Below are 27,540 nucleotides of genomic sequence, written 5' to 3' on the forward strand. Positions count from 1 at the left end.
TTTGGTTGAGGCAAACTGGAAGTTAGAGAACGGAAACCAATTTTGGGACGTACGTACGTACGTACAGACGGACAAGGGTAAAACTTAATGCCCCCACCGCTACGGCGGGGGCATAAAAATATTTTTACATTCCTTTATTTTGATAGTCAATACAACTAATTTAGACCCAAAATAAATGATCCCCCTTTCCCATCCCAAAGTCTGATAGGCAGTCTTAAATTTGGTTTTTATCATAATTCCATTCATGCCACACTGGACTGCATATATTGGTTCATGTATCTTTAAACATTTGTAGTACAAATGTTATTCAATGCAATTTTTTGTTATCTTTACAGAATAAATAAATCTTTACATTTATGCAGATTTTATCACACTTTCTATCTAAAACATGCAATAATTTTATGATAATTTAGAAAAAAGTTTTTAAAAAACAAGTCCTAAATGAAGATGAATATTTGCAAATAAATGATATGATGGGATAAAGCATTGAATCATAAGGACGGAAGGCAAAATTACAACCCTGAATCACCCGTGAAAATTTCACTAAAGCCACACCAAAATGTTTTAGATCTTTGTAATTTGAGGTTGTGTATTAAGGCAACTTTCTGATTTATATTTTTCATGAACATTTTTGAATCAACTGTAAAAATTGTAATGCAAGACTCATATCAAAGATCAAATCTGTCTTTTTAAGGTATTTAAATAATAACTTTCTGACACTCAAAGGCCCTGCAGGAGTCTTCTATAATTTTATTAATTTAGCTAAAAAGTTGTATTTTTCTATCAAGTTTATAAATAACTGTTGTGTAAAAATAAAAAAACAACAAAAAATCATTATGGTATGGCCTGGAGTTCCTCAACTTAATAACAGGAACTACTAGAAACATTTCTGAATTAACAACTCATTAACATTCACAAATGTCTAATTAACAAGTAAACAAATGTATTGCATAGTAAATAAACAACATTAACATGATATAAACAACATTAACAATTAAAAATATCATGAAACTGATGTAGATCTGTACTGTGACTTGAAGTACAAATATTTATTTGCATCATTTTTTGGTTCTCCGTGGATGTCCCGACGGTGTTCAAACACTTGTTTTGGAATGTGATGCTCCAGGTAGTTTTCTAGTGTATCCCATCCACCACCTATCCGTACCATGATATGACGATTCTGTAAAAACTGAAATATAAAGAGTAACCATTTTGAAAATCTGGAGTAATAAGTATAATTCTGTTGTGAAATTGTCTGTTAAAATTGACAAATATCAATCTTTACTTCAAATTTCAATAAAATCATGGAAAGAAACTGCTGTCTTCATTTCTTCATTATGTCTCTTTCAAAACATAATCACTATGATATTTTCAACCAGTTTTACATACATTGATCATATCAGTTTCTTACTGATTATATGAGAAAGAAGATTTGTTAAAAATAGTCAACTACAAGTTTTTAGTTGTTGTAAGTAGTAATCAAAGAAAATTTCACTTTTTTTGCCGCCTTTTTACCATGAAGTGAAATACAATAAATGTTAAATAATATTGTGATACAGCTTTCTAGAAATGACTTTTTTACATCGCAAAAAACATTTAAAAATAAGAATCATCATTAATGATCAGATAATATCTTAGAGGTAATCTAAACAGGGAAATTTCACTCACATGAATTTCACGTGAATTTCACCTCAAACAAGCTTACCGTATACGTGAAACTCACATGATTTTTTTTATTTGAAATTAACGTGAATTTTAAAAATTAAAGTTATCATCTAAATTTTCAAATTTAATTACAATCATGAAAAATACCAATTTTTTTATTATGAAGTTCACGTGAAATTCACATGAAAAATTTCACGTGAAATTCATGTAAAAGCTCTTTTGAGGTAAATCTCACATGAAATTTTTGATGAATTTCACTTGAGATTCATGTGAAATTCATGTGAGCAAAATTTGTCTGTGTAGTACACTTTACAATATATAGCCAGTTACAGCAAATTTGTTACTAATTTCATCATCCACTCATTTCTTTTTCACTGAAATGTTCAAATTACAAAGTTTAGAAGTTAAATGTCAATAATAAACAGAACCTAGCAGACAGGTTCTTCATATTTTTTTTTAAAGTCATTAGGATACTTCCTGTTAAGATTGAGAAGTGCTCCTTATGAAAATAAAGAAAAATGTTTGTGGAGAATAACTGTTGAACAGTTGCCGTTGTGCTTGCTAGACCATACCATGTCTAAGTTTGGTGGTTGATTTTCATCGTTAACTTACCCTGATATGTACAACTTTGCCAAAGATAGCATATTTTCCATCTCCTAACTTCTTTATATACTGATGACATTTACAGTTAAATGCAATGCGCTGAATCTGCAAAATATACAATATCATGTTTACTCTTAAAAGTAACTCAAAGAAAATAAAATGGATGTGAATTCTTAGTACATTGCAACATCAACGATACAAAAGATAAACTAGAAAGTAAGACATTTATATCTTTTTTGTATCGTTTTCTCTTTTTAAAGGTCATTTTCAATAAGTCAAACACTTGTATCTGAATAAATTGTGAATTCTTACAGCAACTGACAACTAAGGTTAAGTCAGAAAGTAGTGCAATGTTAATAATATTTCAAGAATTGTAACCAAAAAGTGGATCACAAAAATAAAAAATCACATCTTAAATTTCACTAACATTATTCATATGCAGCCTTTTCTAAAATTACAATAATTAATCTTGCATTCAAATGCAATTTTCATGTAACAATGATTTTTTCGGTCCATGACATATATTTGAGGGGTTAAATTCCACGGTCTACCAGTCTGTAACCAAGGTAAGCAACCATTTTGAATTCCAGAAGTTTAAAGTATGCAATTTCTTTGAAAATATTCCAAATCATCACTTTTTTACTTAGAATCAATCTTTTTATCAAAATGTATATCATTCTGATGTGCATGCAAAGTATTATTCACAGTTCTGTTTATTTATTACAAATTCAAGCCAAAAAAGTATTTAAAATGGAAAATTTAGAAAATGTTGCATTTTACTAGAGATAAAAATATTGTATATTAAGCTTGCATAGCTGGGTAAACTCAAATTGTAACAGTAACACCTACAATTTACATAGACCAAGCTTAGAATACAACCTTCTCCTAATTTGTGTCCAACAGTTGCAATAATAAAGGCACCCAAAATTCCTGAATTTAAGGTTTTTAAAATTTTGGATAGGATAAGTTCTATTGTACATAAAGCCCATACATTGGCAAATATTTCATGCTTATTCAGGACAATATATAACAAGAGTGCACTTGGTGAAATGTCTCGCCAGCTTTACTGACCATTGATTTTATGTTGAAAGTCTTAAAGATTTTACTAAAAGTATCACATAAAATTAACATTTTTAAAGATCTATGAGAATGAGGTCAAGATCAGATAAATCCTGTCAGACAGACATATACAACTTACATTTTTTTAAGCACCAAATATAGTTGACCTATTGCTTATGGTAATTGAAAAACAGACCAAAACACAAAAAGTTGACCAATGAACCATGAAAATGAGGTCAAGGTCACAATATACCTGCCACACAGACATGTACACCTTACAGTTATTCCATACACTAAATATAGCTGACCTATTACTATAAGTATTTGAAAAACAGACCAAAACACAAAAACTTAACATTGACCAATGAACCATGAAAATGAGATCAAGGTCAAATGAAACCTGCCAGACTGACATGTACCTATTACAATCATTCCATACACCACATATAGTTGACCTACTGCTTATAGTATTTGAGAAACTGACCTAATCATGTAACTTTAACCTTGATCACTGATCCATGAAATGAGGTCGAGGTCAGGTGAATCCTGTCTGGGGGACATGTAGCCATTGCAAGGAACCCATATCTCAAATATAGTTATCCTATTACTCATAATAAGTGAGAAATTCACATGACAAAAAAAACTATAATTTTTTTTCAAGAAGTCGCTGAACCATGAAAATGAGGTCAAGGACAATGGACATATGACATACAGAAACTTCGTAACATAAGGTAATGAAGCATCGAGGTCTTCTACCTTCTGAAATATAAAGTTTTATACAAATAGTTTACGCCACCGCTGAATAGTAATACCTTAGTCTTGCATACTGCGACGAAAGCGACTTTCGTCGTAGGCGAGACGAAAATTATGAAAGAACATCGAAATCAAATTTTTAAGTTGATATGGTAAGTTTTCCAAACTGAAAATAACATGTGATATTTTACTTAAGGAAAAGATGAATACTTATATGTTAGACTAAAATAACATTGATTTTTTCAATGAATTCATAGAGAAAATTTTATGTGTACATCATTTTGGAGATGTATTGCAGATAAACAGGTATTAAGTCTGTAAATTCAACTTTTTAATATATTGAAACATTCTTAATAGGGTATTGAAAATTAAGAAATTTTTGAGTGTATTCATTATTGACAATGTTGAATCATGGACAAATATGGAATTTTTATTTTTGGAAAACCTGTTCAGTTGCTATTTTCACAATGATAAAAAAACAATGCAAAAGTTCTAAATCTACAGTGACTTTAAATAAAAAAGATAAATTTGACATGCTTTGTTTAATGTTATAGATTTCAACAAGCTTTGAATTTTCAATGTTATAAACATAATAGACAAATAATTATGGATGAGATGAAATAAACCAAAAAGGTTCATGTAATCTGAAAAGTGTTTTCCTCAATTAAAACTATAAATAAAAAATTAAAATAAATTGAAGTTAAAATCACAACACAAACAAATCATCCCATGCTTTTATGAATCTCAAATAAAACTGCATATTTATGTTAATCTGATAGGCAATGATATAATAAACATACAACAAAGAGTGAACCATAGCACACAACATAACAGAGAATTAACTCCCCTGATTAAAATTACTTCCCTTGATTAAATAGCTTAAATCAATATAGCATTATTTCCCTTGTTAAGTAGCAATACCTCAGCATCCAGGTTAGGCCCCTTATTAGACAAAGGTCGGACAATCTCTACCGGTTTACTGACTGGTATCTCTTCCTCTTCTTCCTCCTCTATTTCTGTTTCCATCTTGATGATATTAGGAGGTTCCAGTCCAAACTTATAACCAAGTCTGGCTACTTCTAATAAACAGTTAATCACAGATTTCTGGTCTGTTTGTGAAACTGAAATAAATTACTTAATTTTTAATTTATTTGTAAGAATTTTCATTGATATGAAGAACATTATGTGATTTTATCTATGATAACCACTATTATTTTTTGAAAGCATTTCATAAGAGCTATCTTATCAAATTTTATTCCAAATTTTATCTTTTAGTTTTCTTTCTATTCACAAAACAATACTTTAAACCTGTATAACCCTTACAAAATGTGTTACATTTTCACAACCAAAACAAGCTCTATGACATTTTCTCTCAATATTCTATATATTGTTTCAACAAGCTCCATGCATGCCCAATTCAGTCAAACTTTACTGGGACATTATATTCATGCCACATCTACAAACCAGCTATAACCTATAATAATGAGCTACTTTAATGCAACAATATCATTCTGTAGACACACACATGTACACATGAAAATAATCATTTAATCATTTACAATACATTTCCAAAAAATTATTTACCACTGATGTTGGAGTAATGATCAGTATCAAAATTTTTATCAAAAATTAGTATTAATAGTGATCTTGACCACAGCTGATCATGATGTTTTATAAAACTAGTAGTAGCACAAAGCATCAGAAATAAATACCATGTATATAAACCAATCTACCTTGGTGCATTCCAACAATAATACTGCATGGTGTATAACATAAACAGATACAGATATGTGTAAACCTATATAATTCTGTACACTCTTTCATTATCATCAAATATCTTACCACATTTGGGGTCATGCTGAAATAATTTTTCATTGTAAATTGCATTTCTAAATGTTATAAAATCTTCCAAATTATCATTTTTCTAAACCTAAGAAGACACAACTCTTCTTATATATCAGCTATTAGGCCTTCTATAAAGCTTACAAGGTGATGAAACAAAATAAATAATCATAAAAATGATTTTGTTATTTAATATAAAATGTTAATTTTAATATCATTTTGATTTGAAAATAAAAGTTTTATAAAGTTTGTCCACTGGTGTGGAAAATTACATTCAACCAATATTTGGTCGCAGTTACTAATGTACCAAAATACCACAAGTTTCACTCAATGAAAAATATGGTTTAATATTATTATTCTAAAGCATGATATACAATCTAATTTTTTTAATTTAAACTGAGTAATCAAGGCTAACGCTGTGAGATATTATGTTAACCTCTTTACTGTTATTTCAAAATTTTTAGAAGCTAAAATTTTCAATAAAGTCTTCAATCCTTTCAATCTCGAATTAAGATTGTTTCCAATATTTTATTTTGCTCTCTAACCAGAAACAACCAATTCAAATGGTCACATGTTTAAAACATAAGGAATATAGCTTTATGCTTAGAAGGGATTTCTATCATATAACAGAATATACTGTACATTGAGTAAGCATGTTTACCTAGATATTCTGTTTCAAACATAGATTCCTGTTTCATACCATGTGAATTACACCAAGACAAGAAATTAGCTGCATTATCTCTGGCAAACCAACTCCCTGAGGGAGCATTGTTTTTACATCTAGGTCCTTTACGGGGAATCGACTACAAAGAAAACAACAAAAAGTTTCAATTATCATTATTGTTCACTTAGGCAATTGTAACCAATTTCTTAATTTTGATTTTTCATATAACACAAAATCAAAGAGTAAAGCTATGTAGCATTATTCAATAAGGTTATAAATGTAATACAAAAAATTGCATTTGATTTTTCATTGTAATATATTTGATTTTTCATTGTAATATATATTCTGCTATAATAAAAATTCACGAGTCCCATAAATTAATCTAGCATTGTAATATAGGTTGCATTTTGTAAATACAGCTGTTTCACAAGCCACACCTCTTTTGGGGAGATATATAATATTCATAGATATGTTTATTTGTTAACGTACTGGTTCCCAGATATGATCTCTGTGTATCATCTCATAGAGACATAACTTGGGAGTGTTACCAGTGTAGAAAAACATGGTAGCGCCTAAAATTTAATTCTTAGGAGGTCTAAAAATGGAGGTAGGGGTAGTATAGAATTTTAGTATAAGTTTAAACTCTTAGAAGTTCAGGGCATATAAATGTTGAAAATATGCCGCACAGCCCTATATTTTGAACTTTGAATAAAATAGTAGTGCATATCAACTTTCCGTTCTGGGATATAATTTTTCACGAAACTTCACAGTAAAAGTGGCACAGTTTTAGCCGCAAAGGGAGTTCCTATGGGAAATTGCATTGCCTATATTTACAGAATTGCAACCTTAAAAGCAGAAACACCTCATAAAAATATAAGACTGATGTTAACTTAAAAAAAAAGTAGATTACAAGTGCGTAGGGTTATTGTGTAGTTGGCAGTAACTTTAAAACACTTCATTCTATTCCATTTATAGGCGAGTATCCAGGATTTGATGTTAGGGGCGCTTCTGAGCATTAGGACCATATTATGACAAAAAGTTGGCTGTAATTTTACCTAAAAATTACATTTTTTTTCACTGTTTTAGGGGAGGGCATGCTGGGTGCAACCCGTCTGAATCCGCCCCCGATTTATATTTCTAATCCTTTTTACCTCTGTACATGTACCATTGGCCACACATTCCTCAGCTTTCTGCTGTATAACTTGAGCTAGCTTACATAAACATACACCATTGTCTAAAACATCCATAAATGTCTCCGCTGTGATATCTATATCTAAAATTAAATGAAAAAAAAATTATATATACATAAAATTATATATATGAGATTAAATACTTTTACTTGGTATAAGTTTTTTGTTAGTTGTTTTTTGTGCTTTGTGTTGATTTGATTAGTTAAGCCCTTTTCCTATAGTTCTTATAGTTTGTTCTTATGTTGTGCTGTTACCATCGTACAGGGTTTAAGGGGCAGAAAACATGTCTAACCCTGCAACATTCTATATGTACCTGTCTCAATTCAGTAGCCTATTATTCAGTGGTTGTTGCTTGTTGCTGTATAGCATAGTTGTTTTTCATTCATTGTTTTGTACATAAATTAGGCAATTATAGTTTTCTCGTTTGAATTATTTTACATTTATCATTTCTGGCCTTTTTTAGCTTGCTATACTGTATGGGTTTGGCTCATTGTTGAAGGCCCTATGGTGACCTATATAGTTGCTAACTTCTACAAATTTGGTCTCTGGTGGAGAGTTGTCTCATCAGCAATCATATCACATCTTTTCTAATTTTTATATTTGTTATCTAACTAAAAATCTTTCAACTTGAGGGTTTCAGAATTAAAAAAAAAAAACCCTGATATGACTTAAATAAAAATTAATCATGTCTAAGAGGTTTTTAAATAGATGTAAAATAAAATCTTCTGAAAATAGATACTATTTAACGGTAAAATGATACGACTCTGGCAAGAGGCAACCCCCCACTCGGTCGGACGACATGGACAGTGCATATTGTTTACAATTAATATACATTGATATCAGATCAAAGAACAAACAGTTGTCAGATGTTTATCATGAAATGTCACCAAACTCTAAACACCCGGCACCAAATGTCACAACATTGGGTATTAATCATTTGACTTCTGCTGGACACGCTTATTCCAACAGCGAGAAAAACCTTGGAGGTCTATATAGGGCATTGTGAAAGAAGTTTGGCAATGATTTTGATGCATTAAAGAGATTATCTGTCTTCATGAGCTTGTAATTATCAACTGTTGTAACAAATACATCAATCAAAACAAAATAATGAACAGGTTCAATTCTAATTAGGAATCAATTTATGTCAGTCAAACTCCTGTTAAACAGGTTTTGTCAACAAACAAGATATTATTGACTCTCTTGTGCTTTTACTGTTAAAACAGATTTTTATTTATTTCATTAATGTTCTTCAAGGAAAACACAATCTTTCTACTTTTCTTTTTAAAAAATGCAGCGCAGAAAATAAATTGAAAAGTGACCTTTCTCTTTTATTGAAAATCCACTTTATCTCTGTAGTTTTATCTAACAATGTTTAGATTTTTTTTATAAGTCCTGATAAAACATAAAACCTATCAAATACATACAAAAAAGGTCCCCTTATTATATACTGATAAGTAAAGTCGCAAAATTGTTTGATAAAACATAATTCATTCACAGAATTTCAATGATCATTTAGCCAAGAAATTTTCATTTCCAATTGATGTAGAGGAATAAATTACAAGATTGAATATATTTATATATATGCAGAAAAATATGACAAGAACAAAAATTCTGACTGAAAAACTTGACCACAGTTGATCATGATATTTTATAAAACTCCATTAAAGGGTCCAAAATTAATGCATATGTATTTAAAATAAACTATTGACACGGAAATATGTCACGCCTGTTTGTAATTTTGATAGCATTATTCAAATTTTGTAATTTAAATGGCAACACTATCACATTTCAACTAGGCAATACTTTCAAATTAAATCAACAGTGAATGAGAGTGCAGATTCAAACAAGTGAAACTGTGAGCTACTGCTCACTGATGATACCCCCGCCCAATACTTGACGGTAAACAGGAAGTTGTTGAGTGATGAATCTGAAAACGCATCACACAGTATAGCTGACTTATATAAACCCTGAAACCAAATTTCAGAAATCCTTATGATGTAGTTCCTGAGAAAAATGCAACGAAAAATATTCATGGGACGGAAAGACGGATGGACAGACAGAGGTAAAGCAGTGTACCCCCACTTTTTTAAAGCAGGGGTATAATAAACTCCATGGAAATGAGATGTGATAATGCTGATATATCTACATACCAAGTATCATTGACTTCCAATTAGTGGTCCACATTAAACTGAGTTTAACTGACCTTATCAAAACTTAATCAAATTGTTGATGCCGCCAATGCCAAACACAGCACGCCTAAGTCCTCTAACTTCTTTGTTGCAGGCAAGGCAAAATAAAAGTACAAATCCCGCCTTAGTCATCAATATCTCCCCCATGTTATTTCCCATATATATAAACCAGATAATTCATTGTTATTGAATCTAATAAGCTATGTGTAATTTCCTTATTTTTTCACCAAGATAAGAATATTGTTGGCAATGGTGGGATATTTCCTATAACAGAACCATTAGACGATGTGTAAAAACTCAACTACCGCTCTGGAGAATCATTGCCTATTTTATGGAATTTCATAATGACCAAAGTTTTAGGTTGAAGTGTTGCAGTTTGTAAAGTTTATTCTTTTTTGCTTTTTATACCTGTCTTTATCAATTTGGTTTTTTGTTTATATTTTGTTCTCCAGATTTTCCTCTTTTCAAAGTTATTTGGATATCTTCTACTTAATCATTTGGATATCTTTTACTTGTTATTTTGGTATCTTCTACCCGGTACTTAATCATTTAGATATCTTTTACTTGTTACCGGGGTATTTTGGTATCTTCTACTTAATCATTTGGATATCTTTTACTTGTTATTTTGGTATCTTCTACTTAATCATTATGATATCTTTTACTTGTTATTTTGGTATCTTCTACCAGGTACTTATTCATTTAGATATCTTTTACTTGTTACCGGGGTATTTTGGTATCTTCTACTTAATTATTTGGATATCTTTTACTTGTTATTTTTGGTATCTTCTACTTAATCATTTGGATATCTTTTACTTGTTATTTTGGTATCGTCTACTTAATTATTTGGATATCTTTTAATTGTTATTTTGGTATCTTCTATTTAATTATTTGGATATCTTTTACTTGTTATTTTTGGTATCTTCTACTTAATCGTTTGGATATCTTTTACTTGTTATTTTTGGTATCTTCTACTTAATCATTTGGATATCTTTTACTTGTTATTTTGGTATCTTCTACTTAATTATTTGGATATTTTTTGCTTGTTATTTTGGTATCTTCTACTTAATTATTTGGATATCTTTTACTTGTTACCGGGTATTTTGGTATCTTCTACTTAATCATTTGGATATCTTTTACTTTACCGGGGTATTTTGGTATCTTCTACTTGATCATTTGGATATCTTTTACTTGTTATTTAGATATCTTCCACTTAATTATTTAGATATCTTTTACTTGTTATTTAGGTATCTTCTACTTAATTTTTTAGATATCTTTTATTTGTTATTTAGATATCTTCTACTTATAGATTATTTGGATATCTTTTACTTGTTATTTAAAAATCTTCTACTTATAGATTATTTGGATATATTTTACTTGTTATTTTGGTATCTTCTACTTATAGATTATTTAGATATCTTTTATTTGTTATTTAGATATCTTCTACTTATAGATTATTTGCATATCTTTTACTTGTTATTTAGATATCTTCTACTTATAGATTATTTGGATATCTTTTACTTGTTATTTTGGTATCTTCTACTTAATCATTTTGATATCTTTTACTTGTTACCAAGGTGTTTTAGTATCTTCTACTCAATTATTTGGATATATTTTTCTTGTTATTTTGGTATCTTCCAGTTTTTATTTTGGATGTTTTTACCAAATCACAGCATTTGTTGTTAACTTTCTTAAAGTAACTCAATATTGTTTTTAATTTTGGAAATGATTATCTTGAATGCCCTAAATTCTGAAAGTGAAAAACTTTTTATTTTATGTACGCATGTATACATACTTAGATTAAACAGGAGATTAGGAAATGAGATTCCTTTGTTGGCTTTGCAATGTGAGTGCAAGAGAAATTTCATTGCCAATGCATTTTTAAACTCTTCTGAATTTACTTCTGAACCTGTAGTACCCTGGTATATTAGGTCAGTTCATTATTTCTTTTCTTATATTCTGCTTATTATCTCATCAAAATCTACTATTCACAAATAATCAATCAATTTGCTAATTCAACAAAACTGTTGCCAAATTAATTAATTAAGCTTAATTAAATCTTATAAAAAATCAACCTTAATTACATATTCTTGAACAAGAAAAGATAGGATCAAGGACGAACAGTACCTGACATTCCAACATTACTTAAAATAGACACCCAATGAATATTTCTTAAACAATTGACAAACATGACAAAGAAACTTTACAATATATATAAATATAACTGATGTAAGCTTAGTATCAGCAAATATAGATTCTCCTTCTGTTGCGAGGGAATTGTGATATATCTCTACTCTAGACAGTTAAATTTTATGTCATCAAGCAAACTATAGTCCAAATGTTAAAATTTAAATACTGAAAAAGGGGAAATATTGTAGCAAATGACCCAACAGAGATACTTGTCAGTATGCTGGACTCTAGATGTCTGTTTTATGTTGTTTGGTTGCTGTCTAATTTGAGTTTTCCCACATTTCCCTTTATTCATCTTTGTTGTGTAGAACCCATGACTGAATTTGACAAAATAATGGAGCTGCTGCTCATAGAGCTTCCAATAGCATGCTGTCATAACAACTTAACTAACAAGAAATTTCTTTATTGTTGCACCAACAAAAATAAATCCACATTTGGTTTGCATTATTTTTAAACCAGCTGTACATGTTGGAGCATTGTATTAAAGTGCCAACCAATGGGGAAAATATCATTTTGATATAAAAGTCAACTCCTGATATATCTTAAAATTCCTGCTACCGATATTTCAAATTATTTTTGTCAGTCGGATTAATTTTGAGATAACAAGAGTAGAGATCATCATTAGCTGCATCTACATGCATTCAAATCCTGTGTACAGATTTATAATTCCTTCATCAATAATTTGATATTTAAACATCTATGCTTCAGAATTGCAAAAATCTATTGCACAATAATGAATATATAAATAAGGAGATGTAATATGATTGCAAATGAGAGAACTATCCACCTGAGTATAACATGACAGGGATGTAAGCAACTATAGGTCACCGTTAAGCAAATCCTGTTCCATGCAGTAAGCTATAATAGGCCCCAACATGACAAATTGTGAAACAATTCAAACAAGTACTCAACTTACTTAATGTTTTTGCAAGCCATTCTGACAAGTCTTCTTTTAATGGCTCTAAACTTTCTTCCTGAAGAACGTGTAGTCTTTTGGTCATCTCATCTTCCTTCTGACTTTCCTCCTTACTTAGGGGAACAAGCCCAGCTTCTTTACCGTGTCCATTCATCATTGGGATCAACCCACAATCACGTTCCACCACCTTGGTCATCGGCGAATCAATTACATCATAATTACCCTGCATTACAAAGAAAATAAAAAAGGTTTTATAACAATGTAATAAATTGACTCATTTATAAATGGTCAATATGTGTTTTCAGTACAAAATTTCTGCAATGTGTTGAAAAATTCACAGTTTTCTTCCAAGCTAGTACTATAAGACAAATTAATCTACAAAAAAAACCAGCTTGCGGTTTGTTACTGTAATTCCATTGTGGATTGCAGTTTTTCAAAACATATATATATATATATTTAATTAGGCAGCTGCTAGGTGCTGTCTTGCATTTGAGGTGACATGAGAGTTTTTGCTCAATATAGTAGGCTGGACTCAGTGACTGCCACTTAAAGATGAAGAGCAGCAATATAAGTACTGTTCCTTTGTCTTTGTTTTTTTCATGTGTGTGTATCTATGATTTTATGTCATGAATTGATACTCAATTTCTTATCTTTCCCATTATATGCAAAATTTATTTAATAAATAAAATCAGTAAGATTCTATCTTTAAGTGCAAAATTTTTTCTCTGTTTATTCAAGGCTTATTTCATAATTAAAAAAGTGAGGATCAGAAAATATTTTTTTTTCAACCAAAATCATCAGCAGTTTCAAAATAAGATATAATTAGTATTTCAAAAACATTTCTTTGGAAATTCAACTATACTGACCAATCACTTATTATAAAAGCCTCCCTCTGGAGAACCTCCTTTTCTATAAAATCATTTCGGAAAAATTCCTTAGTAAAAAACATCTGTTGTAAATACAATTTCTAGATGTGATCTGGTTTTTTGTCTAAATAAGGAAGATTATATTATAAATCTAAATATCAAATGTAAAAATATCGTCTTACTTATACCATTTTGCACTAAAAATCCATCTGATTTCAAATTATTCAAAACCTGAACAAAGATGCAATTTGAATATAAAGTTAACGATCTTTGATTTCTATCTTTAATCAAACAAATATAAGATTGTTAAGAGTCAAGCATTAAAAAATGTACACAAAAACATCAAAATGCTGAATCATTTAAGCGTTTATCCTAATTAGGATTTGTGGTAATTAAATAAACAAATATTAAGATTATACACACCTACATCAACCTACACCAAATCTATAGTTTTTTGAATTCTATTAAATTTTCAAACAATAGAAATTCTGAATAGAAGATTTTGTGTTACAACAAAACATAGGTCATTGGGTCAATTTGATCATGTTGATAGAGGATCAACTTTGTATTATTAGAAAAATAAAATATTTGTGAGCAAGAGGTATTTAAGGCCCATAATAATAACGGTATTAAAGTTTTATCAAACTTAATTCATGATTAGTAAATTTCTACAAATTTACTAGAATGTATATATACTGGTATGTGAAAAGAATTTTAGATTTACTTAAAAAATATAAATAAAAGAACAGAGTTCCAATGTCCCCTGCGTTGCACATATCTAATATCTCTTATCTATCCAAGATACAAGGGCAATAACTAAATAAAACACTCTTTTTTTGTAGCACTAACGAGGCCATTTTCCATAAATTTAATATTTCCAAGGGGCATAACTCTTTTAAAAAAAGTTGATCGGCCACCATAATAAAACTTGTCCAAGATATTGCTGATATTAACCTATAGTATAAGTTTTATAAAAATCTGGCAAGAATTGTACCTGTGAGAGAGCTAACGAGGCCATTTTCCATAAATTTAATATTTCCAAGGGGCATAACTCTTTTAAAAAAAGTTGATCAGCCACCATTATAAAACTTGTCCAAGATATTGCTGATATTAACCTAAAGTATAAGCTTTATAAAAATCTGGCAAGAATTGTACCTGTGAGAGAGCTAACAAGACTGGACGGACGGACGCCCGGTATTTCCATGTCCCACGCAATGCGTTACACGGATTACAATAAATATATATATCCTAAGATTCAGTTTCATTCATGTAGGGTGCTTCAGGGGTGTTTCATGACCTTGAAGGCCCATGAGGGTTTCGTAGGATCTGTCATTAAGGGTGCAAAGAAATACATATACAGATGAGTTACTGTGAGTTTAGAGATTATTTTGCATTAAGACTCATTAGCCCAATGTAGAAGCCCTCATATTGGCAATCTTATAATGTATTCTTTTTGATAAATGTACAATGTAGCTAGAGGTCAAAAATGAATAAAAAAAAAAGTATGTTGTTTAAACAAAATTTGGAACAATCAAACCATTGGAACGAATGAATACTGCATTTTTAAAATAAGTCTCTTTTAATTCAAATTAGAAGGTAACACTGAAAACAATTTTTAAATTCAACCTTGGCAGAAAAAATGTACAGTTCAGTACAATTAAGTTCAATGAATTAGTAAAGGGTTGAAAAGATAAAACTGAGAATGGAAATGGGGAATGTGTCAAAGAGACAAGACTTTTTAAAAGAAAATGAGATCTTAGATGTATCTACACTTTTTTGGAAAATGATGCATTTTTGTCATAAAGAATTGAACTGCTTGTTACAGCTGTCAGTCAGTTCAGTAATTATATATAAAGAATCCTGAAGTACCATTTCTTAGAATTCATGCTTAAAGAAAGCAAATATTGCATTCTATCTGATTAAAAATTCGTAAGGGTTCCGCGGAACCCAGTGTCTCGCCTACTATTTATGTTAATCACAGGCTCAACAAAAATGAGGAAGTAAATCAATAAAAATATTCCTCTTGATACTATCTTTTGATTGTATGAAGCTTCTGTCCAAGTTTGGTAAAAATCCAGGATAGTTTATGAATCTAATAAATGTTTAAAAACTTTAACTGCAGACTGAATGTAATGTTAACTGGAAGAAAACAAAATTTCCTTCTAGATACTAGCATTTGATCATACACAAGCTTCTGTCCAAGTTTGATACAAATCCAAAATAGTATAAGAACGTTATTAAAGTTTTAAAAACTTAAACCACAGAGTGAATGTGTTGTTTCCTGGCAGAAAATCTAAGTCCATTTAAAAGTAAAATACTGAAAAAAATGGATTTATTTTTTTACCAAATTTCCTTCTAGATACTAGCTTTTGATCATAAACAAGCTTCTGTCAAAGTTTGGTACAAATCCAAAATAGTATAAGAAAGTTATTAAAATTTTAAAAACTTTAACCACAGAGTGAATGTGTTGTTTCCTGGCAGAAAATCTAAGTCCATTTAAAAGTAAAATAAGGAAAAATGGATTTATTGTTTTTACAAAATTTACTTCTGGATACTATCTTATGGTCATAAACAAGATTCTGTCCAAGTTTGGTACAAACTCAGGATAGTTTAAGAAAGTTATTAAAATTTTAAAAACTTTAACCACAGAGTGAATGTAATATTTCCCGGCAGAAAAACTAAGTCCATTTATAAGTAAAATACGGAAAAAATGGAATTTTATTTTTACAAAATTTACTTCTGGACACTATCTTATGATCATAAACAAGCTTCTGTCCAAGTTTGGTAGAAATTCAGGATAGTTTAAGAAAGTCATTAAAATTTCAAAAACTTTAACCACAGAGTGAATATTTGTGGACGCCGCCGACGGAATGTAGGATCGCTATGTCTCGCTTTTTCGACTAAAGTCGAAGGCTCGACAAAAACAGCAACAGAATGCAAACAATGCCAATGGATTCTGAACACCGAAATGTTGATAAAAGTTTTTCCGGCAATCAATTTATCAAATTGGCTAAAATTGTACATATGAATGTATAGTCTATAAACAATATTTCACGGAAATACTTACACATTCAAAAGGCATGCTGAATTTTACTTAGATATTCGTTAAAGAATAACTTAATCCAAAACTGTGACAAAAACAACCATACATTCCATACTATACAATTAATTCAATAAATGGATATAAACTAGAAAAGCATATTTTCTAATTTCTAAAGACTGATCTCTACAGTGAAAATATATATATATATATACTGCCATTTAATATTGTGTCAGGTATACTCAATTAATGTGAAATGAAACTCTAAAGTATGTTTAATAGTGTAAATAATTAAGGAAAGGTATATTGAAACCTACATGTATGATGATATACTATATATATGATCATATATAAAACTATTGCTTACAAAGCAATTTAAATTCAATTAACATCATTTTGAAAGGGGCAAACAATAGCAAAGCATGGTTGATTCTAGTCTTGATTCTCTTATATTATGTATACCACTTGTTAACAGACGGCAGATAAATGTTACCATAAAGATTTGAGCTGACAATTTGCCAAGTCACCTAATTATAAAAATTATTAATATCAATAATAAAAGACAAAAGAAATTAGGCCAATTGTCAAGATACCTTTAGTCTGATTTTGTAACCCCCTGCTGAAGGGTGAGAACTTTTTTTTATCTATTTAATTATTAAAATGTTAAAAGATTTATTGGAGTTCCCATCTGTTTTTCCCCTCATAGTTCCAATGTTCTATGATTTATTGTTCTGTAACAATATTTGTTTCTAATATTTTGATAACATCAATATTACATTTCTTTTGTTATCCAAAATATGAATTAATGGATTAATATTATTCTTGTTGTATTATTACTTTTATATTAGGGAATATGGGACACTTAAACACATATGTTATTATTGCTATCAAAATGTTATATCCAACCCTAAATTAATTGTTTCATTTATTAACAAAGTAAAATTTGCATACACCACATTTAAAAATATCACTGAAAGTTCCCTATCTGCTTAAGACTAAAAGGGTTACCAATTATCGGACCTCTAGTTAAATTTATGACGTTGTGATTGGTTTAACGTCGTCATGTGGTGACCCCTATGGATCCATATGGGGACAGTAGATTTCATATGTGGTTCATGACGTCACGTTTGTTATTAATGGTGACGGCATCCATTAATGTTATTGTATTTCATCGTTTATTTCTATACAAGACTTGCAGGAAAAGTCCCATGTGCGATAAATTCGTTATACAGTTCACTACTGACCCCCTCACCCCCTATGGATTTTACTAATCATCTACATTTAATTGATTGATTGTTGTTTGCTGGATGTACAGTGGCAAATATTTCATTCTGCTAAGGTCGATCCAACATTTAATAAATGTTTGCTGAAAAATGTCTTTTATTGACCTTTTCTGATAAAAAAAAAAGATACAAGGTTTTCATAGTATATATACTAGTTACTGGATCTTAAAACATGCGAGTTTAATTTTTGGTTCGTTATATAAATGTTGTATCCATTTAGGTGCATTGCATTGGATTCTACTGTGTTCAATATAAGTTTTATACAAAAATTCATAATGCGATTTTTGTAATGAAAACATGAAGCACAGATTTGGGAATGCAAAACCAAAACTTAACATTGGAAACCTTGCCAAACATGCACTTTCACATTTCCATTGTCAGTGAACTGCAAAATCTGGGTCAAACTCTAATTTGGTATACATTTTGAAAAGTTCACTTCAGAATGAAGATATGTGCACTAAATGTCAAGTTGATGTGACAACAACTTCATGGTAAGCTACCTTTAACCAACATTTGTTACATGATTCCAGGATAAATGCATTGCATTTAATCATAAAATAATAAATGCATTCAATCTAACACACATTTCAAATAAAAGAGAAGAAATATTTTCCTTTTTACATCGCGATGACCTTGAGGTCGTTCCGATGTATTGCTATCGCCTTGATTTCCATTATGTAAATTAGTTTTGGGTTTGTAACCGATCTATAAACATGATAAATATGCACACATAAATGAGTGCAAAATAACATTCCTTATCGTTTGATATAAATACATCTCTTCAATGAATACTGATAAAAATATTTTTGTTTACAACATAAATTAATAATATGAAAATGTTTTGTAGTTAGATATATATATATAAGTAAAAAATCATTGATAATATCAATGCACATGTACCGAAAAATTGTGTTAAAGCATGCGGAAGAATATCTCAAAGAACGTTTTGCGACAATACCGACAAAGACCGGTAACTCTGTAATTGTTTTTGCGGGAAAATATGAATGTCTACTCGTATCCAATCTTAGAAAAATCGAATTTTTACAGAAATTAAGTGTCCACCATGCACTTGCATTGCACTATTATTAGAATAGTAGAATAGAATGATATACAAATGGATGCAAATCATATATATATGTAACTGTTATTTTAATATAATATATAACAACAAATCAGTGTATACTGATTTGTATCACTACAATATAATAGTTATTACGGTGAAGTTGAATTTCCTGTCATTTATTCATCATCCACGCACGAACTTGTCTCAGAAAAAAATATATCTCTGTACATTAACCTCAGTTTCAGGTAAAGAGATATGTTGTTTTTTTCTGAGACAAGTGCTTTTGACCATCCTCAAGAACTTGTGGTCATCCGATATTCAGTACTTCAGTATTTGATTTTTCAAAGTTATGTTATTTTCCAAAAAATATTGAGACATGCAATGTCATGATTCTTTTTTCAAATATACAGGACTCTAAATAGAACTGAAATACAAAATGTATCTAAAATACATGTGTTAAGTCATGCAACATGAAAGTATATTTATCTTTGCACATTGCAAAAGTAAACATTTGAATTAATATTGTACTTAAATTTTGACAGAAATCTCAATGCAAAATCCCTACTCATTGCATAAAAAAAAAAAAAAAAAAAAAAAAAATAAAAAATAAAATTGCAGCCAAGTTGGCAAGTATTAATAAACTAGTCAACTAGTCTACACGTATGCATAGTTCAAACCTGAATTTCACTATCATCTGCAGTACTTCCCAATCTTGCCATGATGTTCTCTGAATTTCCTAAATATTCTGACTTAAGTTCAACAAAATTAATGTTAAAAAAAAGTCTTGTATTATCGGACTTAAAAATAATGTCACTTGAAATAATCACCCATTTCAATTACCAAGAGTAGGAATAACATACACTCTGACCCAACCAAAATTCTTTCCAGTTTTATTATCAATAAGTGTTTTGAAAGCGATAAAAGTTATGTCAAGTCTGAAGGCCACATTAACTTAATTTCTTTATCTCAAGACAAACAAACCATAAGTCAAAATGATTTTGAAAATTCTGAATTTCAACTCAATTACTACATTGTAGTATCTCATATTAAAAATGAGATCATTTTACCAAACTATTATAAATATAGATGCAAGAGTTTTCATAAGAGAAAATACAAAATAACATTGTTTTAATATGTATATTTGTATATAACAATCACAAAAACTATCCAGAGTTTTAAAAATGAAAAAGGTTTACTCACTGCTTTGAAAGGTGCCGTTTTAGGTCTTCGTCCTTTATTGTAATTATTGTATTCATTATAATTTCTCATTTTTTTAAAAATGGTAAAAATTTCCAAACCACTATTCCTCTTTTTCAAATTGTTTCTAAAATATTTCTTAACCAATAAATCACAGTAACTTAATGTGTTTGAACAATGTTTGAAGTAAAACAGTATTTTAAATACTTCTAAATAAAGGAAGAAAAATACTATATGTGGTTAACTCCGCTCATAAATTGTGAACAATCAGATCGTTTATCTATTATAAATGATCGGAGGATTAATCCATTACAACGATATTGACGCCATACACGTTTCTGTCACGACCTCTAATGATTCTCTTCTGGTTAATTTACAAAGGTGTTACGCACATACTCAAAGATATAAAAATCTTAATAATCACAAGACTTCAACTTTTTATCAACAAATAAATAAATATAATATACTAAAGATTTGTTTGGGTTTCAAACTTTTACATTGAAAACAATAATTTTATCTTTAAATGTATGTCCCTTTTCATTAAATTCCAAATTTGTACTGTGTCTGAATTGGCAAAGTTTATTCAGTAATCTGAATGACAATTTGTTGTTTACATTCCAATATACTTAAGTCAATAAATTAAATCCTGGATAAAAATAAAAAGATTATTTTAAATATATTCATTTGAAAACAAACACATTTAGACTTTACAAAGTTTACATTTATAATATACTATCCATCTTATAACACGTATAATATTGTGCAGGTGTTCCATTCTTTGCCTCAATTTCATTTCTGTTGGTAATTTTAAAATTTCAATGCTTTACCTTGTGTAATTTATGTCCACTATTTAGTAAAGTAAACAGATGTCATACAATTTTTTTTCCCCATTCTTATCATGGATATACCAATAAAACATTACTTGTAAGGCTGTAAGCTTATAATTCTGACCAAAGGTTGAAAGTTTGGCAAAATGTTTATGAATTTTTAGATACTGTCACTGGATTCATTTATTTTTGTGGATTGTGGAAAAGTGAAAAAGATTTTAAATGGAACTGGCTATTTTGAGACCAAGCATGCCAACCAAAAAGATTTTTAATGCTTATGACTATTTTCTGGTTACCTGGTAATCATGTGGAACTTGGCCTATGACCCTATATATCCCAAAAATAAAACTTAACATTCATAAAACAGAGATTTGAAAGGCATGTAAAATTACGAAAAATGAAAAATATGAATAATTATATATATAATTTATCTCAAATATTTTTCAACCAATACTTTAAGAATAGAAGTATGTTTGCAAGGGTTTCATTGTCTTTTGTGTCATTTATGTGGACTACACAGTACTTTTTCAGTTTGTACAACTAAAACTTTTCTATGAATATATATATATTATATAAAAATTCCTTAATTCTGTTGGTAGTCATGCAGGTACTATTCAGCAGATATAACTTGCACTTGTAGAGAAGGAAACAAAATTCTTAGAATTCGCATAAAATCCTTATATTTCGAAAACCAATATATAAATTTTTTTGAAATAAATGTCTATAAAACGATAAAATCCAATCATGCATGGATTCACCTGATGACACTTGTAATCAATTTTTCAAACACTAATAGAAAACAATATGTTGTTAAAAAGATTGCTACAACAACAGTTATCATATATTCATAAACCTTTAAAAACACAATATTTTTGACAATTTCACAATTTGACCACATTCTGTACACAATTTGACTTTCAGACATTAAAAATTTAAGAACAAAATTTCTATTTTTTTGTCAATAATGTAAAATTGTGAATGGAAACGAGAAATGTGTCAAAGAGAACAACAGACCAAAGAGCAGAAAACAGACCATGGCCACCAATGGGTCTTCAACACAGCTAGAGCCGGAAGCAGCCTTCAGCTGGCCCCTAACAAAAATGTGTACTAGTTCAGCGAAAATGGACGTCAAACTAAACTCCAAAACATGTATAAATGAACCAAAATTAAAAAAATATACAAAACTAATATAGGCCAGAGGATCCATTCTACAATTTCACTTGACACTATTTTTTTTTTCTGTGTTTATGAAGATCATATAGATCTACAGGAATTCAGTCATGTATTTGAAGACCCAAGCCACACAGGTACATTAAAGTACATTTAAGTACACTGCACAGCCCATTACTTAGCATCAAAACTTTACACCTTCATACTTCTACCAACTATAGCATCCAATCTAATTAGAATTAGTTCTCCACACTTACTCCTCGTTTTCTGTTCGGTTGTTTATATGTCACACATATAAACAACCGAACTAAAATGAGGGGCAAGTGCGAAGAACTAATTTTAATTAGATTGTATAACTGTCCAGTTCAAATATTTCCCCAAAACGTCCAAGATTTTATATCAAAAGAGTTATCATGGTTATTATCCCAAAATCATAAAGACTTATTTCTGAGAAATCCTTCAAAGTAAACATGTGATCATTCAATGTCTACCTCTATTAGCTTTATAACCTGCATCTATATAAAAAAAAACACCTTCATTAAATTATTTGTTGAGTTTAACTTATTATTTTCTTCTTGATGCTATTGCACTATCCTCCAGACAAAATGTTAACAAAATGTTTTTCAGAGGTGCCCCATCACTATTATCATACATGTCATAAACTACTGGCAAATCTGAACGAACATGGCCAAAGCATGAGTTATCTCCCTTACTCCAGGGTCTTAACTGTTCATACATTCAAATCAATTTTTCTTCAGTTAGTAGATCTGCTTGAGCATTAATGGATATTTGCCATTTTGAAAGCCTAGCTGTTGGAGTATGCAAATTATTCTTTATTCATTTTATGTCACAATAAAGACAACACCACTCAAGTTTTTACCGCAAAGTATCTGTTTATTTGGTCGACATGTTTATTCATTTTAGTTCAATTCTCATATGATGTCCAATGGAATAACATAGAAATTGGAATTAACTCCAAAAGATTCTTTAAAGACCCAAAAACATTGCATTGTCCAAAATGAAAATTTGACCCATTATAAACTGAAAGATTTAAAAAGAGATTTCCACTTCTTAAACTCATTTAAAAGATTTATATCAAATTTGTGTATAGTTATAGCTGATCATGATGCAACACAAAGTTGTAATATCATATCAAAAATACTGCCATGGGATTTTAATATCTTCCTAGATGCATTTATTCTATCACTATTTTTTCGTAATTATAGGACATTTTTGTCTCCTCAAATAAAAAAAATGATATGCTATTATTAGAGTAAATTGACCTAATTATCACAGTGGTTCCGAAGGCTATGAGAAAATCAACTGACATTTAGTCCAGTAAACCATTCTTCTTAACTGGACCAGACTCTACTTTACAGGACATTTACACATATGATTTGGACAAAATAAAAATTTTTACTGGTCATTTGGTCCACTAATACAATCTATCACTTAACTGGACCAAACCAATTTTTACTGGCTTTTGCCAAATATCCAGCGACCTTGAGAATGACTGTTAATCATCTAAGTGTGACTAAGCTAAGTTAATGTACGTGCAAAGCATTAAACAAATTAAATATGAGACATATTGTGATAATTATATGTTTGTCCAATGCAGGACACAAATATTTTGAGGTTAATACACATCATAAAGTAATACTAAGCATTTCAATTACATGAAACATTGTCATTATTGTGAAATGAGGTTAAAATGATTAAATGAATGAGGTAAGTAGACCATACAAACCATGATCTTCTAAACTCATTCATTTAGTTCATTTCAAGTAATATAAAACATGTTAAAATCAATAAAAAGAAAAATGCCAGCACTGACATCTATATGTACCAACTTATTTCTCATGAGAGTTGAGTCTTCATCCAAACCCTGTACATTAAGAATTTAGATAGTGTTTTGCAATAAGTATAACTGTATGAGTCATGTATAAATTGCTACTACATGTATATGGTTGTATACATGTACATGTGTATTTCATATAATAAGACATTTTTTTTTTTAAATATTTGAAGGCTTTTATGGTTGGGTTCTAACAACAAAACGATGTGCTGAAAGACACAGAATTTTCTGAAGTGTATAGTTTATTTGTTCATAATTTTGTTTTCTCCTGACCGTCAACATGTTTATTTTTTTTACAAATTAATTTGGTTGAAATATAAATAGCAAATTTCACGACAAAACAATTACTTGTGTTTATATCAGAAATATATCACTGGTTTCCTATTCAGGATTTTCGATTTATGAGTCTTGTATGCAAATTCCTTGTAAAACAATATGGAGCACATAATTATTCAAAAGGTTAATAACTCGAATCTAAATAATTGTATAAAAAAGTACTGAAGAATTAGTCTCTTTAACAATGGGAATTTGAAAAGTAAATGCATTATTTGAAAAACTTTAATAAAAAAAATGATTTAAAAATACTTTGTAAACTTTTATTTAGTACAGTTATCTACCTTTAGAATAATAATGTTTGCTATATTGCTTTCCAAGGAACTCGCATAGAAGACACACAAATGGAATTCCTGAACTTCAATTTATTCTGGATCAGTGTTATGGAATGGACTACCAAACAAAATGCGTAAAGCTCAAAACACTTATACTTTTAAACAAAGTATCAAGAAGTACTTAACACAGTCCTGATAAGATTATGTTTTCTACAATGTATTTGTATATTCTTTTATTTATATTTGTATTTGTTTTTTGACTACATGTACATCTTGAACAGCCTTATATCTTATCATGTTAGTAGTATTACATTGAACTAATTGACTGTAAATTAACTATGTGTAAATATCTGTTTTTTGATTGTATTGTAATTTGTATGTGAGGGCCTCAGGGAAGATTAGTTTATTGTAACTAACTGAGTTTACCCTCTTTAAATAAAGAATTTATTATATTATTATAATTATACACTTAAGTAAAAATGGCATATCTCAAATTATAGACTTTATTAAGTCTTCCGAAAGGACAGAAAATATTAAAATTGAAAAGTTCATGCATAAATTTATAATTGCAATCCCGTGTTTAACCATATTTAGCCATTTTCCATAAAAAAATTACATCATCAGTTAAAATTGGTTTCATTCAACCCTTTCATACCGAATGTATCCTTTTGGCACCCTCATGCGCATGCCAAAATTATCCTTTTTTCACACCCGTGTACATGCGGAATGTATCCTTAAGGATAAATAGTTTCTATTAATTGACAGTCACAATCCAAACAGAAAAAATAACGTTCTTACGAATTTCTTGACACAGTTGATCCATAAACAGTATAATAAACACTAAGTGCATTCCATATTGAGCATAAATACGCTGTCAAACACAATTTACTTTCAAAGAATGTTGAGAGAGAAAAAAAATTGTGACGTAACAAAATGGCGGAATCGTAACACTATTGCTGTAATGTGTTTCATTTCGAGTTTCAACATTTCGAAAACTTAAAAGTTTGGTCATGAGAGCAGTTGTGGTGCTACTATTTTATTTCTTTTCAACGAAAAGCAACTTGGTCGTCTGAAGGTGGAGAAAACAGAAATCCACTTTCATTTAAAATAGAACCGGATGATGACAAAATTGAAAACCGAGTCTAAAAATAGTATGATTAATAAAAACATGTGTTGTTGCATCTCAGTGTGTTACTTTTTAACAGAAAAGGGGTTTTGAAAGATGAGATAATATGCTTCAATTTTAACTATTGAACAAAAATATTGTTCCTGTATGTTACTGTTTTTTTTTTATTAAAGAAGATTTCATGAACCCTATCCCAATAATTTTGACATCTTGTACAGTTTTTTTTTTTTAAATTGCTAGACATATAATTATTCAATTGTTTTAAACAATCCTTGTAATCATTGTATATAAATTTAATGTAATTATTCAGCTCAGCTTTGGGCAGGTCAGGAATAACCACCAATTGGTGGATTATACCTCAATTGACGTATAATCCACCAATTGACATATATTGGTATAGACCAATTGACGTATAATGCAAGTTTTTTGTTATTAAATGCTAGTGTGAGATAGGAGCATCATTTTGCAACTTACAACCTATTTTATGACCATTATTGAGTCCTCCGAAAGTTTCAGTTTTGTCAAAGCCTGCTGCATCTCTTGAGAATGCATGTGTACAACAATTCTTTTGTTGAAACATCTGTACTAATGACCATGATTGACTTTTAATAATGAAAGTTGTACACATAATAACATGACTGCAGACAGTATTGATGTCCATTGACAGCTGATTAGTGGTAAATTTGCCAATCAAGAATTGAAGAATAGAAGAAACTGCAAATACTATTATTGATTAAATGCAATATGTTATGTCACTATACTAAAGTAACAGACTAAACTAGGAATGTTTGACATGTTTTCATACAATAATATGGTTTTAAGAAAACAATGCTCCATTTTGGTTGAATAATTTGCTTTGAAAAACAAAGAATTATACGTCAATTGGTCTATAGTATACCATTATATGTCAATTGGTGGATTATACATCAATTGAGGATTAATCCACCAATTGGTGATTATTCCTGACCTGTTGCCAGTGACAGTGTTGGGTGCTGTGATTAGCAATAAAAATTATTCTATTCTATTCTATTCAAGAAAGAATTAAATAGCTTGAAAATCCAAAACGTCATACATGTAATTATACGGACTAAACCCATCCCTTACGTAAAGTATTAAACATTTTTTTCGCTAGAACTGTGTTTTTCCTCAATTGTTAAGGTCAATAAGGAGCAGTTCGAACCTTGCCGATAAAGAAACACATAACACTTCATAAAACATACCAGAGCCGTGGCCTGGATAAAGAATAGTTGTCAAGCACTTTGTTTAAGCCTAAAGCGTCTATTCTATTGAAATGAAAATGTTCACTACAAACTAGATTTGAGAAAGTTAATTGGGGCTTCTTTGACTTTGATTTTGCTAACAGACGACGTCCATTTGTAAACAATCTGTCACGTCCTGTCACTAACTTCCTTTCGATATGTCGAAGAGTTTCATTGA

At 29.7% G+C, this 27,540-nt stretch overlaps 1 protein-coding gene across 3 annotated transcripts; it reads right to left on the reverse strand.

Moving 5' to 3' along the window:
- On the reverse strand, window positions 1-27,493 carry LOC127724031 (growth arrest-specific protein 2-like). 3 transcript variants are annotated; one of them, XM_052230788.1, is made up of 7 exons: window positions 27,324-27,493; window positions 13,069-13,291; window positions 7,738-7,859; window positions 6,584-6,725; window positions 5,002-5,201; window positions 2,278-2,373; window positions 1-1,189 (listed from the first exon to the last, which is right to left on the reverse strand). In XM_052230788.1, the coding sequence occupies exons 2-7, from the start codon at window positions 13,262-13,264 to the stop codon at window positions 1,004-1,006; spliced, it is 942 nt and encodes a 313-aa protein (XP_052086748.1). In that variant the 5' UTR covers window positions 13,265-13,291; window positions 27,324-27,493; the 3' UTR covers window positions 1-1,003. The 3 variants fall into 3 exon arrangements, with proteins under 3 accessions (XP_052086748.1, XP_052086747.1, XP_052086746.1); XM_052230787.1 differs by lacking the exon at window positions 27,324-27,493 and adding an exon at window positions 20,521-20,786 and having other exon boundaries at window positions 5,053-5,201; XM_052230786.1 differs by lacking the exon at window positions 27,324-27,493 and adding an exon at window positions 20,521-20,785.
- Window positions 27,494-27,540: the final 47 nt, after the last annotated feature.

The sequence above is a fragment of the Mytilus californianus genome, unplaced genomic scaffold, assembly GCF_021869535.1.
Source record: "Mytilus californianus isolate M0D057914Y unplaced genomic scaffold, xbMytCali1.0.p SCAF_14, whole genome shotgun sequence".
In the NCBI taxonomy this organism is placed as follows: Eukaryota; Metazoa; Mollusca; class Bivalvia; order Mytilida; family Mytilidae; genus Mytilus; species Mytilus californianus.

Coding starts and splice junctions, on each gene's coding strand:
- LOC127724031 (XM_052230786.1), bottom strand. CDS start 20,589: ATGAGAAATTATAATGAATACAATAATTACAATAAAGGACGAAGACCT. Junction 7,860..13,068: donor ATGGCTTGCAAAAACATTAA/GTAAGTTGAGTA, acceptor ATTTAATTTTAG/ATATAGATATCACAGCGGAG. Junction 5,202..6,583: donor GTTTGAAACAGAATATCTAG/GTAAACATGCTT, acceptor AATTTATTTCAG/TTTCACAAACAGACCAGAAA.